At 37.5% G+C, this 16755-nt stretch overlaps 1 protein-coding gene, 1 long non-coding RNA gene and 1 pseudogene across 2 annotated transcripts; 2 read left to right on the top strand and 1 right to left on the bottom strand.

The window, feature by feature from the left end:
* Nucleotides 1-952: 952 nt before the first annotated feature.
* LOC114825595 (uncharacterized) lies at nt 953-1695 on the bottom strand. Its single transcript, XR_003774328.2, has 2 exons — nt 1509-1695; nt 953-1439 (listed from the first exon to the last, which is right to left on the bottom strand). It is a non-coding gene; the product is annotated as an uncharacterized lncRNA (long non-coding RNA).
* A 7774-nt stretch (nt 1696-9469) lies between these two features.
* On the top strand, nt 9470-11984 carry LOC103436789 (alcohol acyl transferase 2-like; annotated as a pseudogene).
* Nucleotides 11985-13975: 1991 nt separating this feature from the next.
* LOC103436790 (alcohol acyl transferase 1 allele RGc-like) lies at nt 13976-16423 on the top strand. The gene is made up of 2 exons (XM_029104392.2): nt 13976-14477; nt 15406-16423. The coding sequence occupies exons 1-2, from the start codon at nt 14037-14039 to the stop codon at nt 16342-16344; spliced, it is 1380 nt and encodes a 459-aa protein (XP_028960225.2). The 5' UTR covers nt 13976-14036; the 3' UTR covers nt 16345-16423.
* Nucleotides 16424-16755: the final 332 nt, after the last annotated feature.

Here is a 16755-nt window from a genome sequence, read left to right as displayed (position 1 = left end):
CAATGTATAAACTACTGTTATTCATTCTGAGTACTTTTTCTCTGGGTTGTATTTCATACTTTTCAGCTTGCAAAACATCAATTGCTGAGCTTTCGCAGTCCTTTGAGAAACAAATTGATGCTCTTCGCAGCCGTTATGGCATTTCAACAAATTAGCAATCAATTGTCCTTGCAATATGATCTACTGAAAACCTTAGGTGAGTGTTCTACTTTTTAAAACTGTTTACTGCTGGTGGGATAATTCAGTTTTATGTGTTTTTAAGTGTCTGATTATGCTGTTTTGTTTTACTGCATATGCTATACATAAATTTACATTCATTACAACCTGTACTAGATTTGAGAAAGAAAAAAAGAGGAGAGAAAGTAGGTTGTGAGTCGTAGAGTATCGGATGGATGTTCGTGATGGGATATTAATAAATTGCTAGAACAAGGAGACATCTTTTAATAGATTCAAAGGAGTTCAGATGCTTGTGCTAATTCATCTATTTTGGTGGAACATTGTTGGATCAATTAATCTTCAGACTCGTAAATGTCGACCTAACAAGCAAATATAACACTTAATATAAACAGCTGCAGAATGCATATCTCCAAGTTTGAGTGAGAAATACGACATTACTTGCATATCTCCACCTATGTTTGAGTAAGAAGTATGACAATACTTGCGTGTCTCCAACTATGTTTGGGTAAGTTCCAGTAAGAAGTATGACAATACTTGTGTGTCTCCAAACTAGACGGAGACAAGCGATTTGGGGAGGGGGAATCGAATTTAGTTTCTATTTCAATATAACCTGCAAAAGTATGTATATGAATTATGATACCCTGAGCTCGTTTATAGTTTATAGCCCTCGTACCTTCATATGCAGGTTTTTTACATTGTTGGTTTGTGTTTTCAGGCATGTATAGTGGTGACGATAGCAATCGAGACTCTGACAAATCTTGAACAAGAACGACTGATTGGATCAAAAGGGATTTGAAACCATAGCTTGTTGCGGTTTCATTACTAAACAGAAAACTGCATTTTCAAAGTATTTTTGTGGTTACATGATGAAACACAGTCATTGGGTTGTGCATGAGTGGTTGAATGTTACGCTAGTAAATAATTTAGACCAGTGCTTAGCTTTGTGCCTAATGTGTCTATTGAGTTAAGCCCTAAATAATTAATTAGTTCACAAAGTTTCCTCCCAAGGCCCTCAGCCCAGCATGCTAGCGAGAGGCCTGGCCCGAGCCGGCCTCTCCTTCTCTCCCTCGCTCCTCTCGCCTGCAAGGGCCCGTGCTCAGCAGCCTTGAAGACCCGACCCAAGCCGGCCTCCTCGCGCCCCAGCATGCCGATCCTCCCGGCCCGAGCCAACCCAAGCCCCTGGCTTAGGCCAGCCGACCCTCTTACCGCATCACCAGCAGTCCTGTGGCATCCTTGCCACGCCACTCACGCCTTCTCGGCCCCTGCTCAGCCAATTTTTCAAATCCCAAAACTCCCATAAAAATTCAAAAGAAAATTCAAATTTTTCTTACCTTGGTGCGGCATGGAGAAGAAGAACAACAATGAGAGATGACTTTGCAAGGGCAAGAGAAGAAGAAAGCTAGGGGAGGGGGAAGAAAAATTTCCTTTGGGTTCTTTTCCTTATTGGAATAATGATTGCTCTCCAAATTTTTTTAATTCCTTGCTTAAGGTAGAATTAAATAGGTATTGAGGGCAATTGGTTTTCTTTTCCTAGAAGAGGTTTATCTCCAAAACTAGAAAGGAGATCAAGTTCAAATTGGGAAACAACTTTACAAGCCAAGCGGTTTGGGATTTCTACACCTACTATCATTTTCCTACGTGCAGCATGTGCCTGGATTTCACTGTTATAATCTACGTGTTTATATTATTGAGATTTTATACTATTTTTCAGGAATTTATATTAATTTATTTGAATTTAGATTTTAATTAAACCAGCTACGAAGTTTGAAGTTTGGATTTTAATTATTTAAAGGTCGTTGACCTTTCGAGGTCATAATTAATGTTTTCAAATAGATCTTGAAACCATGAGAGCATAGGCGAAAACCGTTTATGAGTCCGGATTATAACAGTATAGTTACGGACATTTGAATCGTTTACTAAACTATAGTTTTTAATTAAATAATTCTCACTTTGTGGGAAATAGGCCAATCATGTAAGAGTTAGTGTGTACCAATCAGAAAAAAATGGGAGGGACCAATTAGAAGAAAGGTGGGGGCAGCTAATCAGGAGGAGGACCTTCCTCTTACCGTCGACCACACCCACGACAAAATCGGTTTCGACCTGATTCTAATTTTGGCCAATTTCTACCATTTTTCAGGCAAAATTCACCAATCCAACACCTGAAAACTAGTCGATAACCTCGCCTCTACCATGTCTACCGAAATTTGAGGGTTTTTAGGCCCAAAATCGTGAGGAACTCCATCAGAGCACTGGAGGTGCTCGACGGCGATTCTGCCGTTTCAGCGAGTTACACCACCCATCACCACTCTTAGTCAACTCCCCTTGGACCCAGGAACAAGACCCAATTAGTTGTAGGGGCGTCAAAACACCGAGGAAGGAGAATCGAAGCTCAACCATTCTAGGGTTCCGAAGAGTGCAAGCCAAATTGGACTTGGCCATGAGTATAAAAGTTGCTTTAATCATTGAGATCTTCATTTATGTGAAATTTGGTAATTTTTGGAATTAGTTGAATTTTTCAGCGAGTTGGGACGGCCGGCCACCGTATGCTGCAGCGTGTGGCGGCGACACGTGGGCCGAGGCACCCTTGACCTTCTTAGGCTAAATTTGATACCCCAAGTTCATATGTGAAGTCCAAATGACGAAATCTCATCGTTTGAACATAGTTTTATTAGAGGTTGCCACTTGATTATTATGTGAATTGACGATCCGATTGTTGAATAATCATCAAACTTTAATATATTATAGAACATAATATTTGAGGATATTAGGAATTTACTGATTGGGAATCCGACGTATGGATCTTTTCGAATTTGGGTTGTAAGTTTCGTAAAATAAAATGTCGACCGCCACCTAATTCTAGCAATTGATGGAGATTCGACTGTCAAATCGTGATGAGAATTTAATATGTTGTTCTATGAGCATAATATGGACCTTTAGAAGTTACGGATCCGAAATCCAACATACGGATCTTCCGGATCGAATTATGTAGGATTGTGGACCCTACTGTTAACCAAAGTCAGACTTTTGGTCAACATGTCTCAAAAAGTTCTAAATACTAAAATGAGTACTACGGGAGACTTTAAGTGAAGTCTAGTGGGTCTACATTGGTTAGAGAGTGACTTGAACATATGTGATATGGCTATTACCTTGATTTCTTATATTAGTATCATTTGTGAATATGACTTGGTTTTATAATGTGATTTCTATTGAAATGTGATTTTATATATTTAGCCATAGACTTAAGTTTATTAAACATGATTTGGCTTGTGTACTAATGATGAGTGTGATATGTGATTTGACGTGCATATTTGAAATGTGGTTGATTTGCATAGATGGTATGATATGATGAAAGTGAGGGCTAGTAGTGGGCCGTTAACCCATTACCATGGGGTTTGTTGCTTCAAAACTTGTTTCATATCCCATTTCATTATTTCATTTCTCGCTTCGTTGACCGTTCTAATTTAATACTTGTGCTTTGTTTCATTTCGCTGAGCCATTGTAAATTGAGCACTTGATTCATGAGTTGTTTGCTTGAGCCGTTGATATGTTCCTTGGTCCTCTGCGATTCTGTTGAGTGATGGTCTGGAATCTTATCCATTTGGATTCCGTTGAGTGATGGTTTGGAATCCCTTCTACTCCACGATTCTGTTGAGTGATGGTTCAGAATCGTATCCACTTGGATTCCGTTGAGTGATGGTCTGGAATCCCTTATACTATGCGATTCCGTTGAGTGATGGTCCAGAATCGTATCCTCTTGGATTCCGTTGAGTGATGGTCCAGAATCCCTTCTACTCCGCGATTCCGTTGAGTGATGGTCCAGAATCGTATCCACTTGGATTCTGTTAAGTGATGGTCCGTAATCCCTTGTACTCTGCAATTCTGTTGAGTAATGGTTTGAAATCGTATCCATTGACTTGTTGGTTCCTTGGATTTGATATTAGTTTCAGAGAAGTAGGCTTCGACCGAATTGTGTCGTTCTAGCCCTGCATTTCGGTGTATGGTATGTGTTATTGATTGGGGTGATTATTGGATGATGTTGGAATGCATAGGTGTGGGTGAATGGCAAAATGATTAGAGAATATGATTGTGCTTCGTCGTTTGTTCTTTGAAATATTGCATATTATGCATTGTGGTATATTGTTGAGACATAACGATTTATGTGATGATTGTTCGAGCATACTGAAGGATGAACTACAAATGGCTTGATCCTTGTTTAGGGTACATAGGCAATCTAACAAAGAGGTTAGATGCAGCTATAAAGTGTATGAAAAATTACTATGCAATTCGATTCTCAAGTCGTGATTTGCCATATCCCGAAGGCAGGGTATGTTGAGATACAAATATTTGGTGCCATCACGTGTCGATCATGGACGTATGTCGGGATCGGGGCGTGACATTTGTGGAGCCTAAAATAATCTCAAAAATTCTAAAGGCGACACGTGAACTTTTTCTCAAGAAAGACAAGATTTCCCTTAATAAATGGGTAGGCTTCTCATATGCTCTCACGCTTAGCTCACACCCCTGAAGGTCTCAGCAGCTGAATTAGACTGCCCATATCTCACTTGCCCTTGGCAAGGAATTAAAGATAAGGACTAATTACCCAAATCCTATCTTTAATACATTCCCAATTGAAGATTGACTCTAATCAAGTAATCCCAATTTAAATAAATTAGGGATAATTACTCTATTATCTCCTATTTAATATCTTGAGAATATTTTGAGAATATTTCTCCATAAATACCTTGGCCAATAGGATGCCGTCATGTGTAGGGTAAAACCCTAACACTATGGCCGGCCCTATCCCTATAAATACCCCATAATCTACCAAATTTTCAGAGCTTTTGCTACCCTAAAAAAGCCCTAAACACTTTATTCTCCTTAGAGAAACTGACTTAGGCATCGGAGATCCATTGGCCTAACCCCCCCCCCCCCACCTCGTGGGCGTGTGAGACTTTGGTCTTTGATCAAAGGTGTTGATTGTTTTGCAGATGCATTTTCATCAAGACTGAAGATGATGAAAATTTGCATTGACAATGTGCATTCATATAGGAAACGAGAATCACGTCATTGCATATCTTGAAGATTATAATATCAGTTTACTTGCCTAGTTTTAAGAAATAAACCCAAATTGATTGTATTCTAGTACATAATTCCAGTTTCCTTTATTCTAGGCTGTTGGTTTCATAGGAAATCAAGCCTATCATTCATCTTTGCTTGGTTATAAGATTTGAGCATAAAAGGTTTAAAGCAAAGTTCTTGAGTGCTAGGTTAGAAGAGTGATCTTAGTGAAACACTTCATACCTTTCATATTATTCATCATATTCATTTGTGTGAAGAAGTTGTGTTCATCTATGTGACGAAGTTGAGTGCAATCTCTTTAGTTGTGAGGAGAACCTGCTAAGTGCGTCGTGTTCATCCAAAAGAGAGCAAAAGAAAGACTGTGTGCTACAAGATTAAAAGTACAAGAGAAAACTTCAAGTGTAGTAGATGTCGGTCTTGTTGAGTCTTGTAAAAGTACTTATTTCTCAATGGTTCTTTAATCGTTTGTGTGCCCATGAATTATATCGTGAGTCTTTTGTTCTTTTTTCTCTATTTCATTTTGTTCCTCACTGTTACATAGTATGATTGAAACCGTACTTGAATCCTCTTTTGAAATTTTAGTTGAGATTATTTATCTATTGGGTTTGGGTTCCTCGACCCAGCTATGTTTTCAAAGTAGATGCTATATCACTAAAATTCAACAACACCTTTGCAATTGCTATAACAAGATATCCTCTGATTCACTAAAAAAAACAAAACATGTCAAGAGGAACCATCACTTTATTAGAGATCCTTTGTACATCAGATAATGTGATTGAATTACTCTATTGCAAATACGAGGATCAAATTGTGGATATATTTACTAAGGGTACGCTAAAAGAGAGTTTTGTTTATCTCAGGGATTTGCTGGTGTCAAAACTAGAAACAATATGAAGGAGAGTGTTGATGCCTATACTGATTTCTAGCTTCCAATTTTTTGCACTAAACAAAAGTAATGGCTTACTTTTTTCTGAATTTGTAACGGCCAAATATGTCGACTCAATCCAAAATTACAAATGTAGAGATGAGATAGATTTGCTTTGGTGTGAGGTTTAGAGTTGCTTAGAACAACTGGGGTCTTGAAGGCTTTTGTTAGCTAGCTAATTTAAATGAGATGTAAGGTGGTATTGTGACAAAAAATCCTTGAAGTATATAAGTGACGTTTAAGTTGCAATGTTCTGCCCTAAGCCGTCACTTTTCTCTGAACTCCTCGTGGGTTTGTTTCTATTTTCTTCAATAAAATACAACTAGATTGAATCATGTATTTGAACATGCCGAACACGAAATTTGACAGGAAGTTCAGTGTTCAGAAATTAAGCACCGAACATAAGAGTTGAGGATTAGTTGATAGCCATGAACATGGAATCGGGGGTTCGGTTAACCAATGCTAGCTGAACCCGCTCGCGATCTTCTCCTCCAAGTCGACTCCTGACCTTCATGCTGCTGTTACAAAGTCTTGATACAATTTGGCTTCGATGGAATTTTACATATTGTTATATTCAACTCCAATGAATATATGAACACTCGAGTCTAATTTGGTTTGATTTCTTCTAAAAATTGATGGGGAAGAACAATTGGATGGCTAACCACCAACTTAAATGAACGCAAATAAAGACATAATTCATAAGAAGTTGCAAAGAGATGCTGGTTTCATGTTCCTTATAAGAGTGTGCATAGCTTCATGAATAATGATGGAGGAAAGTGGGTTCGGCCACCCAATATTGAAGGGGAGGTTGTTGGATGAGAAGATATACCGTGTAAGATGGAGAATGATTTGGAAGGGGTAATTTTGGTAGATTTGGTGAGTGCGGAGAGTAGATGTTAAGTTTTTAAAATCTTGTAGAGTAAAAAGAGTTCGTTGGGTGAGGAGATAAAAGTTGGGTGTAATCCGAAGCTCCATTTCCATTTTAACAAACATAATATTGTCTTCAATGAGTTCTATTTTGTCAAGTGATCGAATTATTTGTTCCATTTTGTTTTTGTACATATTTGCTTAACAGTGAAATGTTGAGACTATGGATCTCATATTAGGTAAGGAAGGACCTTACATGTGCTTATAAGTAATTGAGTTACTCTTCATATTGTCAATTAGTTTTATGATTCAATCTCAACTATTTTTTTTAACAAACGACATTATTTACACTGAGGGAAAGATGATGAGCTTATACTCACAATAGACAAACAATAATGCAGTTCAAATTTGCCTTTGGCGAGAATTAAACCTAAAATATCACTTACAAGTGGAGAGGAATACCACTAGACCGTAGTACTAAGTGGCGATGGAACCTCAACTTTCGTCATGGTATCAGACCAAATTGTCTCATGTGTGAAGTCTAATACTTGACGTGCTCCACGCCACTTGGTTTGTGTTATTCATGTGGTAAACTTAAAAATTTGACACACATGAAGATACATATTGGGAGTATGAATTTCACATAAGATAAAAGAGGACCTTGCATATGCATACAAGTGATTAAGCTGCTCCCTATATTATCGATTAATTTTACGGAGCCTCAACTTTCTTCATCATAACAAACTTTTATCATGAGATAATTGAGGAGTACAAATCCTCTCCAGATTTAAAAAAAAACTAGGGATGTATTCAATTGGGAATTTGATAGATTTTAATGGATTTATAAATCCATTAATTTTTATGGAGTTTAACTAATTTGTAGATATTCCATATAAAATTTTGATTCAATTCCCTTAAAATCTCATGGGAAGAGGTGAGATTTGTAGATGCTTAAAATACACTACAAAATCTCTCAAATTCCCTCAAATTCCTCAACTTTTCTAAATTTTTTAAATTCTAATTCTAATATAATACACCTGGAATGTTATAAACTTTTTTAAAATTCTAATTGAATACACCAGGGTTTCTAAGAATTTTAAGAAATTATCTTAAAATCCTGATTGAATACACATTGAATTTTAGAGAATCACTTAAAATCCTAATTGAATACCCCCTGGATTCATTAAAAGAATTAAAATCCCTCAAAATCCCAATTGAATACACCCCCTAAGCCTACTGATCAAATGATCTTAACTGTTGAAATTTAATTCAACGGCTACAATTATTATAACTTTTAGAGATATCTCTTATTTGTAGCTGTTGGATCAAATTTCAACAGTTCGAATGATTTGATCCTTAAACTTAATTTTTTTAGATCCGAAAAGAATCTGTACTCATAATTAAGTAGTCACCAGTTCAGTCAAAATTAATAATAATGTGAAACAATATTCTCCCGTGCTTATATGCCAGACATTATAAAACAACATTGTTTTCCTTTATAGCAGACGTTCGATGCTTCACAATAAGGATCCGGCTTCTCTGCCCTCCCACTTTCTATACATTCTTATTCCTTCCTATTTTGTACAGTTACGGTTAAGCTACGTTAATATTTTATATTAATTTTTTTAAAAATATAATAAAATAAAAAATAATAGTAATATAAAATGTTAACGTGATTTAATTGTGACTGTACAAATAAGAGGAGATAGAAATATATGAAAAATGAGAGGCAGAGAAGCCGGGTCCAACGATAACTGTAATTGCGGCAGGTACGTACTACGATGTTGGCCTTTTTACTTCCATCCCTATCAAAGCTTTTCTACCGCACACCTGTCCTCATATCCTGTTAGTATTCAGTTTTCTGATGGTGAAATAATATTCAGTATTAATGTATATGCATGAATCTGTGGTGTGCACTGTGAAACGGTCCCATGCACATAACTCTCAACAACACGTTTGTCTTTGCAGTCCATGTTGATTGCGTGATTTAAGCGTTTCTTTCTAAAAATTAACAACATGTTTAATGGAAAAGAAAAGAATCACATTCACAACGGATGGAAACTTAAGGGTGCGTTTGGTACGCAGACGAGACGGAACGAGACGGGACGGGACAGGACGGGACGGAACGAAGGTGTAATTTTTGAAAAAGACATGGGGTATATTTGTCTTAAAATGGTAAAACATTGTGTTCCACAGACGTGGAACAAACCCGTTCCAGGGGGGAGGTGAGACGCAAAAACACCCAAAATATGTCCCGTGGAACAGCCCGTTCCACCCATTTTTGGCGCACCAAACGCGGGACGGAACGCCTCGTCCCGTTCCGTCCCGTCCCGTCCCACATACCAAACGCACCCTAAACGCAAGATTCGGAACCCTATAGCATATGCATAACGCTATATAAGTACTGACTATCAACTTTTAGTTAGCATGCATACCACAAAGTAAGAGTTCCAAATCCTTTGATCTTTTGCTGGTTCTTAAGCTCGTTACTGAAATGATGCCACCCTCAGTACTTCAGGTGAAACGATTGCAGCCGGAACTTATAACTCCGGAAAAGTCAACGCCTCAAGAAACAAAGTTTCTCTCAGATATTGATGACCAAGAAGGCTTGAGGTTTCAGCTTCCAGTCATAATGTGTTACAAAGACAACCCTTCACTTAATGAAAATCGTAATCCTATTAAGGTGATTAGGGAAGCCTTAAGTAGAGCATTAGTGTATTACTACCCTTTAGCTGGTAGGCTAAGGGAAGGGCCTAACAGAATGCTCATGGTCGATTGCAATGGTGAAGGTATCTTGTTTGTCGAGGCTTCTACTGATGTCACACTTGAGCAACTAGGAGACAAAATTCTACCCCCTTGTCCACTCTTAGAGGAGTTTTTATTTAATTTTCCAGGCTCTGATGGAATTATTGGTTGTCCTTTGCTGCTGGTTCAAGTGAGTCAATTAATTATTAATAACATGTTAATTAGGTTTTCGTATTCATATTTGGTCATAGCCATTAATTCTTTACAAAAAAATTGAAGTAGGTTAAGGGTAAGAGTAGTATTTTTTGAGTTAAGATCACATACATACACCGGAGATTTTTTGTAAGAAATTAGTGCAATCAACAACATATGAATTTTTACTGAAAATAAGGACATAAACAGGAAAACGCTAATAATATTGTAAATAAGTTGAAGTTTGGTGGCATCGCAACTGTTTTTAACTTTTTCATAAAATTGGCAACCTTTTTCATAAATGAAAATTTATCATATTGCCATTACACCCAAACTTGAACTTATCTACAATACTACCACGCCTCTTTGTTCTTATGATTAAAGAAAGTTCATTAGGTGGTTTTGAAAAGAAAAGATTATGAGACGCTTTTTGTTATTTTTCGAAACTGATTTTTCTTCGACAATCCTTATGTTTAACCCTATATATTTTAAAATTTGTGTACACACCGAATCGAGGAAATTACATTTCTACATGGTAATAGGTCCTAGGTTTTCTATCAGTCTCACATCACCTTTATTGCATAGGTTTTCCTATGCCGTTCTTCTTCTAGGTTTTTCGCTTTTCTATCTTCTATAAGCATTTTGTCTAAATTCCTCTGTATTATAAAGACTTTTTCAAGTAACTACAACATGCACGAGACTCTTTCGAAGAGATTCCATCTTTCTTGAATTTTATTCCTGATTTTTATGAAATTTTGGTTTCCTAATTAGATCATCTAATTTAGATAGTTTTTTGGGTCTTTTCTTCTAAGGAATTGTTAACTAGCACGAATAGGATGATCAAGAAAAAAGTCTAGTAACTAACTTTTTCAATATGCAGGTGACCCGTCTTAAATGTGGAGGTTTCATACTTGCATTGCGCCTAAACCACACAATGTGTGATGCACCTGGATTTCTCCAGTTCCTGACCGCCGTTGCGGAGATGGCAAGAGGCGTAATACATGCACCATCTATTATACCAGTGTGGGAGAGAGAGCTCTTGTTTGCCCGAGATCCACCAAGAATTACATGTGCTCATCATGAATATGAAGACGTGATTGATCATTCTGATGGCTCATACGCATCCAGTAACCAGTCAAACATGGTTCAACGATCCTTCTACTTTGGTGCCAAGGAGATGAGAGTCCTTCGAAAATAGATTCCACCCCACCTAATTTCCACTTGCTCCACATTTGACTTGATCATAGCTTGTCTGTGGAAATGTCGCACTCTTGCACTTAAAGTTAATCCAAAACAGGCTGTTCGAGTTTCCTGCATTGTCAATGCACGGGGAAAGCACCACAATGTACGTCTTCCCTTGGGATACTATGGCAATGCATTTGCATTTCCAGCTGCAATTTCAAAGGCTGAACTTCTATGCAAAAATCCACTGGGATATGCTTTAGAGTTGGTGAAGAAGGCTAAAGCTACCATGAATGAAGAATACTTAAGATCAGTGGCAGATCTTTTGGTACTAAGAGGGCGACCTCAATATTCATCGACAGGAAGTAATTTTTTAGTTTCTGATCTAACTCGTGTAGGTGTTGGAGATGTCAATTTTGGATGGGGACAGCCGGTATTTGCTGGACCCGCCAAGGCCATGGATTTGATTAGCTTCTACATTCAACACAAAAACAACACTGAGGATGGAATATTGGTACCAATGTGCTTGCCATTCTCGGCCATGGAGAGATTTCAGCAGGAACTAGAGAGGATTACTCAGGAACCTAAGGAGGATATATGTAACAACCTTAGATCAACTAGGATCATGTCAATGATGTAAGTGTTAAACGTAATGCACTTTCTGTAATGTAGAGTTGTGTCTCTTGAAACTAATCCAAGAGTTATGGCTGTCATCTAAAGGTCTGAATGTTAATATAGATAGCCAATAAGATGGCCAAGTGTTGTAATAAAAATCTAAAAGCAATAAAGTTATGTAAATTTTAGTTCCCATTCAAAACTCATCCAGTCATCCTCCATATATATTCTCTTGTATTCTTCCTTTCTGCAGTGTAATTGAAAACTGCTAATCTTTCCTCCAACAGTAAGAATCAAATTGCTCATTTGTTAGACAATTTAGTAAGATTTCAATGGATTTCTTAAAGAACCATGAAAATATCACGAAGTCTGAGCCTTAATTTCCTCAAACCAATGAGTGCAAAATGATATATATGCGATCAAGAACACAAAAGTAAACTAATCACGCACAATGATAGGATCCTTGATTACTGTAGAAGCATATGTAGAAACAATTACAAGCACTCAAATATTCTTCCCACCTACTCGTGATTTTGGGTTTGAGATCTCCTTGGCTCTTTCATTCTAGGTAAAATTTTCAGCCCTATTTGTATTAAAAGTTTGTTGAATTTGAGTTGAGACTCAAATTAAAGTAAAAACCTACTCGTGGGAACGACTTCATACTTGCTCTTACTATGATTAATTGGGTTTGCAAGTTAAAATTGCAAGTTAAAATTGGGTTTGCTTATATGATTAATAGGTATTTCAAGTTCACATCATCGAGCAAGTTTCACTAATTCAAGTATATAGCTTAAGCGACCTACCAAACCGAAAACATAATAAAGTAAATTACAATGTTCACACAAAATTGAACAACAAGAAAGTCACATGCCCAAAAAAAAGTCTATGTAGCCAAGCCGTCAAATCCAAAATGAAAAGAGGGAAGCAAAACAATGTTTGCATATGAAATTTCAAGCAAGTAAACAGGCTGAGGAAAAACAGGGCATGTATATGCCCATCAAGGCTCTAAATAAAAAGTTCCATGTAATTTGTTAGTTCCTTGTGTTTGGGTTTATATTTGACTTTGGGCTTTGTTATAATGGAGGCCCAAAGATGCAAAAGCAAGGAAAAGTCTGGACTCAGACAAGCCAATAGGTATGAGAAGAATTGGAAGCTATTTCAACATAGGCATAGGCCATATGCCTATGATTGAAGTGATGGGCAACAAAGGGCACCTCACCACTAACCAAAAAACACTTTTCAAGGGTATGGATGAGTAAATAGGTGATGACTCACTGCCCTCCGAGAACTATCAGCTAAAGGCAAGGCTTGGACAGTTGGGCCATATTGTCTATAAAAGTATAGAGGGACACCAGAGACAAGGACACTCAGCCAATCAATCAAAAGACATACAAACTTTGCTCTCAAACAAGTTCGTACCCAGAAAGTTGCAATTTGTCCAGATTTTGTCCTTTTTAGCTGTAGTTCCCTTATAGAAAGCCATCTTTTGTCGAGTTTAGAAGCTCTGCTACATTCCCTTAGTGTTGTAACATCGATTCCCTCTAGTAAAACCTATTTACTTTTCATCCCTGACAGTATACAAACCCCTGAAAACACAAAGTAAAGTGGTTGCAAAAGTTCAACCTTGCCTGACAAGGTTAAATGTTGCCCGAATCTCTTTTGTTTGTACTTATAAATAGTAGATTTGTTGTTTAATGCATTTTTCTTCATGTATTTAAGTCATTTTCGACTGTTTTCCACTCAAAAGTTTCATCTATAATCAAATCTGGATAAGTTAATGAACTTGTTTTCATTAAAGCAAACTTTGATTAAGGAAATGGTTGGAAGAGCCCTGAACTCCCTTCATTTTGGACATACAATGTTATAAGTAAAAGTCATTATTTACAAGGCAGGAAAATAACCTTATACAGACTTAACGCATCTATGACAATCCTTTGATAAACAAGAAGTCTAAATAACTTGAAGCACAAGTAATTGACGTAATTCACACCTATACAACAATCTATTATACAAAAAGATAACAGTGGCACGCTCAGATCTTTTGATAAACAAGAAGTCTAAACAACATGTTTAATGGAAAAGAAAAGAATCACATTCACAACGGGTGGAAACATGGACGGAAGATTCGGGTACCCTAGAGCATCTGCATAACGCTATATAAGTACCGACTATCAACTTCTAGTTAGCATGCATACCACAAAGTAAGAGTTCCAAATCCTTTGATCTTTTGTTGGTTCTTAAGCTCGTTATTGAAATGATGCCATCCTCAGTAATTCAGGTGAAACGATTGCAACCAGAACTTATAACTCCGGCAAAGCCAACGCCTCATGAAACAAAGTTTCTCTCAGATATGGACGACCAAGAAGGTTTGAGATTTCAGGTTCCAATCATAATGTGTTACAAAGACAACCCTTCACTTAATAAACATCATAATCCCGTTAAGGTGATCAGGGAAGCCTTAAGTAGAGCATTAGTGTATTACTACCCTTTAGCTGGAAGGCTTAGGGAAGGGCCTAACAGAAAGCTCATGGTCGATTGCAATGGTGAAGGTATCTTGTTCATCGAGGCTTTTGCTGATGTCACACTTGAGCAACTAGGAGAAAAAATTCTACCCCATTGTCCACCCTTAGAGGAGTTCTTGTATAATTTTCCAGGCTCTGATAGAATTATTAGTTGTCCTTTGCTGCTGGTTCAGGTGAGTGAATAATAATATGTTAATTAGTTTTTCGTATTCATATTTGGTCATAACCATGAATTCTTTACAAAAACTTTGAAGTAGGTTAAGGGTATGAGTAGTGTTTTTTGCGTTAAGGTCGCATACACACGTCGAAGATTTTTTGTAAGAATTTAGTGCAATCAACAACATATGAAATTTTTAATGACAAATAAGGACATAAACAAGAAAGCACTAACAATATTGTAAATAAGTTGAAGTTTGGTGGCACCGCAACTGTTTTTAACTTTTTTCATAAAATTGGCAATCATTTTCATAAACGAAAATTTATCATATTGCCACCACACCCAAACTTGAACTTATCTACGATACTACCACGCCTTTTTGTTCTTATGATTAAAGAAAGTCATTAGGTGGTTTTGGAAAGAAAAGATTATGAGACGCTTTTCATTATTTTTCGAAACTAATTTTTCTTCGACAATCCTTATGTTTAACCCTATACATTGTAAAATTTGTATACACACCGAATAGAGGAAATTATATTTCTACATGGTATCTGCCTAATTAGGTCCTAGGTTTTCTACCAATCTTACATCACCCTTATTGTGTAGGTTTTCTTTGCCGTTCTTCTTCTAGGTCTTTTGCCTGTCGTCATGTCGTCCTCTTTGTCTTCTGTCTAAATTTTTTCTTCTATAAGCGTTTTGTCTAAATTCCTCTATATTTAAAGACTCTTTCAAGTAACTATAACATGCACAAGACTCTTTCAAAGAGACTCCATCTTTCTTGAATTTTATTCCTAATTTTTTTGAAATTTTTGTTTCCTAATTAGATCATCTAATTTAGATGGTGTTTTTTTTTTTTTTTTTGTCTTTTCTTTTAAAGAATTGTTAACTAGCATGAATATGATGATCAAGAAAAAAGTCTAGTAACTAACTTTTGCAATATACAGGTGACATGTCTTATATGTGGAGGTTTCATACTTGCATTGCGCATAAACCACACAATGTGCGATGCACCTGGATTGCTCCTGTTCCTGACCGCCATTGCGGAGATGGCAAGAGGCGCACATGCACCATCTATTCTACCAGTGTGGGAGAGAGAGCTCTTATTTGCTCGAGATCCACCAAGAATTACATGTGTTCATCATGAATATGAAGACGTGATTGACCATTCTAATGGTTCATACACATCCAGTAACCAGTCAAACATGGTTCAACGATCTTTCTACTTTGGTGCCAAGGAGATGAGAGTCCTTCGAAAACAGATTCCACCCCACCTAATTTCCACTTGCTCCACATTTGACTTGATCACAGCTTGTTTGTGGAAATGTCGCACTCTTGCACTTAAAATTAATCCAAAACAGGCTGTTCGCATTTCATGCATTGTCAATGCACGGGGAAAGCACCACAATGTACGTCTTCCCTTGGGATACTATGGCAATGCATTTGCATTTCCAGCTGCAGTTTCAAAGGCTGAACCTCTATGCAAAAATCCACTGGGATATGCTTTGGAGTTGGTGAAGAAGGCTAAAGCCACCATGAATGAAGAATACTTAAGATCAGTGGCAGATCTTTTGGTACTAAGAGGGCGACCTCAATATTCATCGACACGAAGTTATTTTATAGTTTCTGATACAACGCGTGCAGGTTTTGGAGATGTCAATTTTGGATGGGGACGGCCGGTAATTGCTGGACCCGCCAAGGCCTTGGATTTGATTAGCTTCTACATTCAACACAAAAACAACACTGAGGATGGAATATTGGTACCAATGTGCTTGCCATTCTCGGCCATGGAGAGATTTCAGCAGGAACTAGAGATGATTACTCAGGAACCTAAGGAGGATATATGTGAGAACCTTAGATCAACTAGGATCATGTCAATGATGTAAGTGTTAAACGTAATGCACTTTCTGTAATGTAGAGTTGTGTCTCTTGGAACTAATCCAAGAGTTATAGCTGTTATCAAAAGGTCTGACAACAACAACAACAAAGCATTTTCCCACTAAGTGGGGTCGGCTATATGAATCCTAGAACGCCATTGCGCTCGGTTTTGTGTCATGTCCTCCGTTAGATCCAAGTACTCTAAGTCTTTTCTTAGGGTCTCTTCCAAAGTTTTCCTAGGTCTTCCTCTACCCCTTCGGCCCTGAACCTCTGTCCCGTGGTCACATCTTCGAACCGGAGCGTCAGTAGGCCTTCTTTGCACATGTCCAAACCACCGTAACCCATTTTCTCTCCTCTTTCCTTCAATTTCGGCTACTCCTACTTTATCTCGGATATCCTCATTCCTAATCTTATCCTTT

This window comes from Malus domestica, chromosome 06 (genome assembly GCF_042453785.1).
Source record: "Malus domestica chromosome 06, GDT2T_hap1".
Lineage (NCBI taxonomy): Eukaryota > Viridiplantae > Streptophyta > Magnoliopsida > Rosales > Rosaceae > Malus > Malus domestica.
This window is presented reverse-complemented; position numbering and strand designations above follow the sequence as displayed.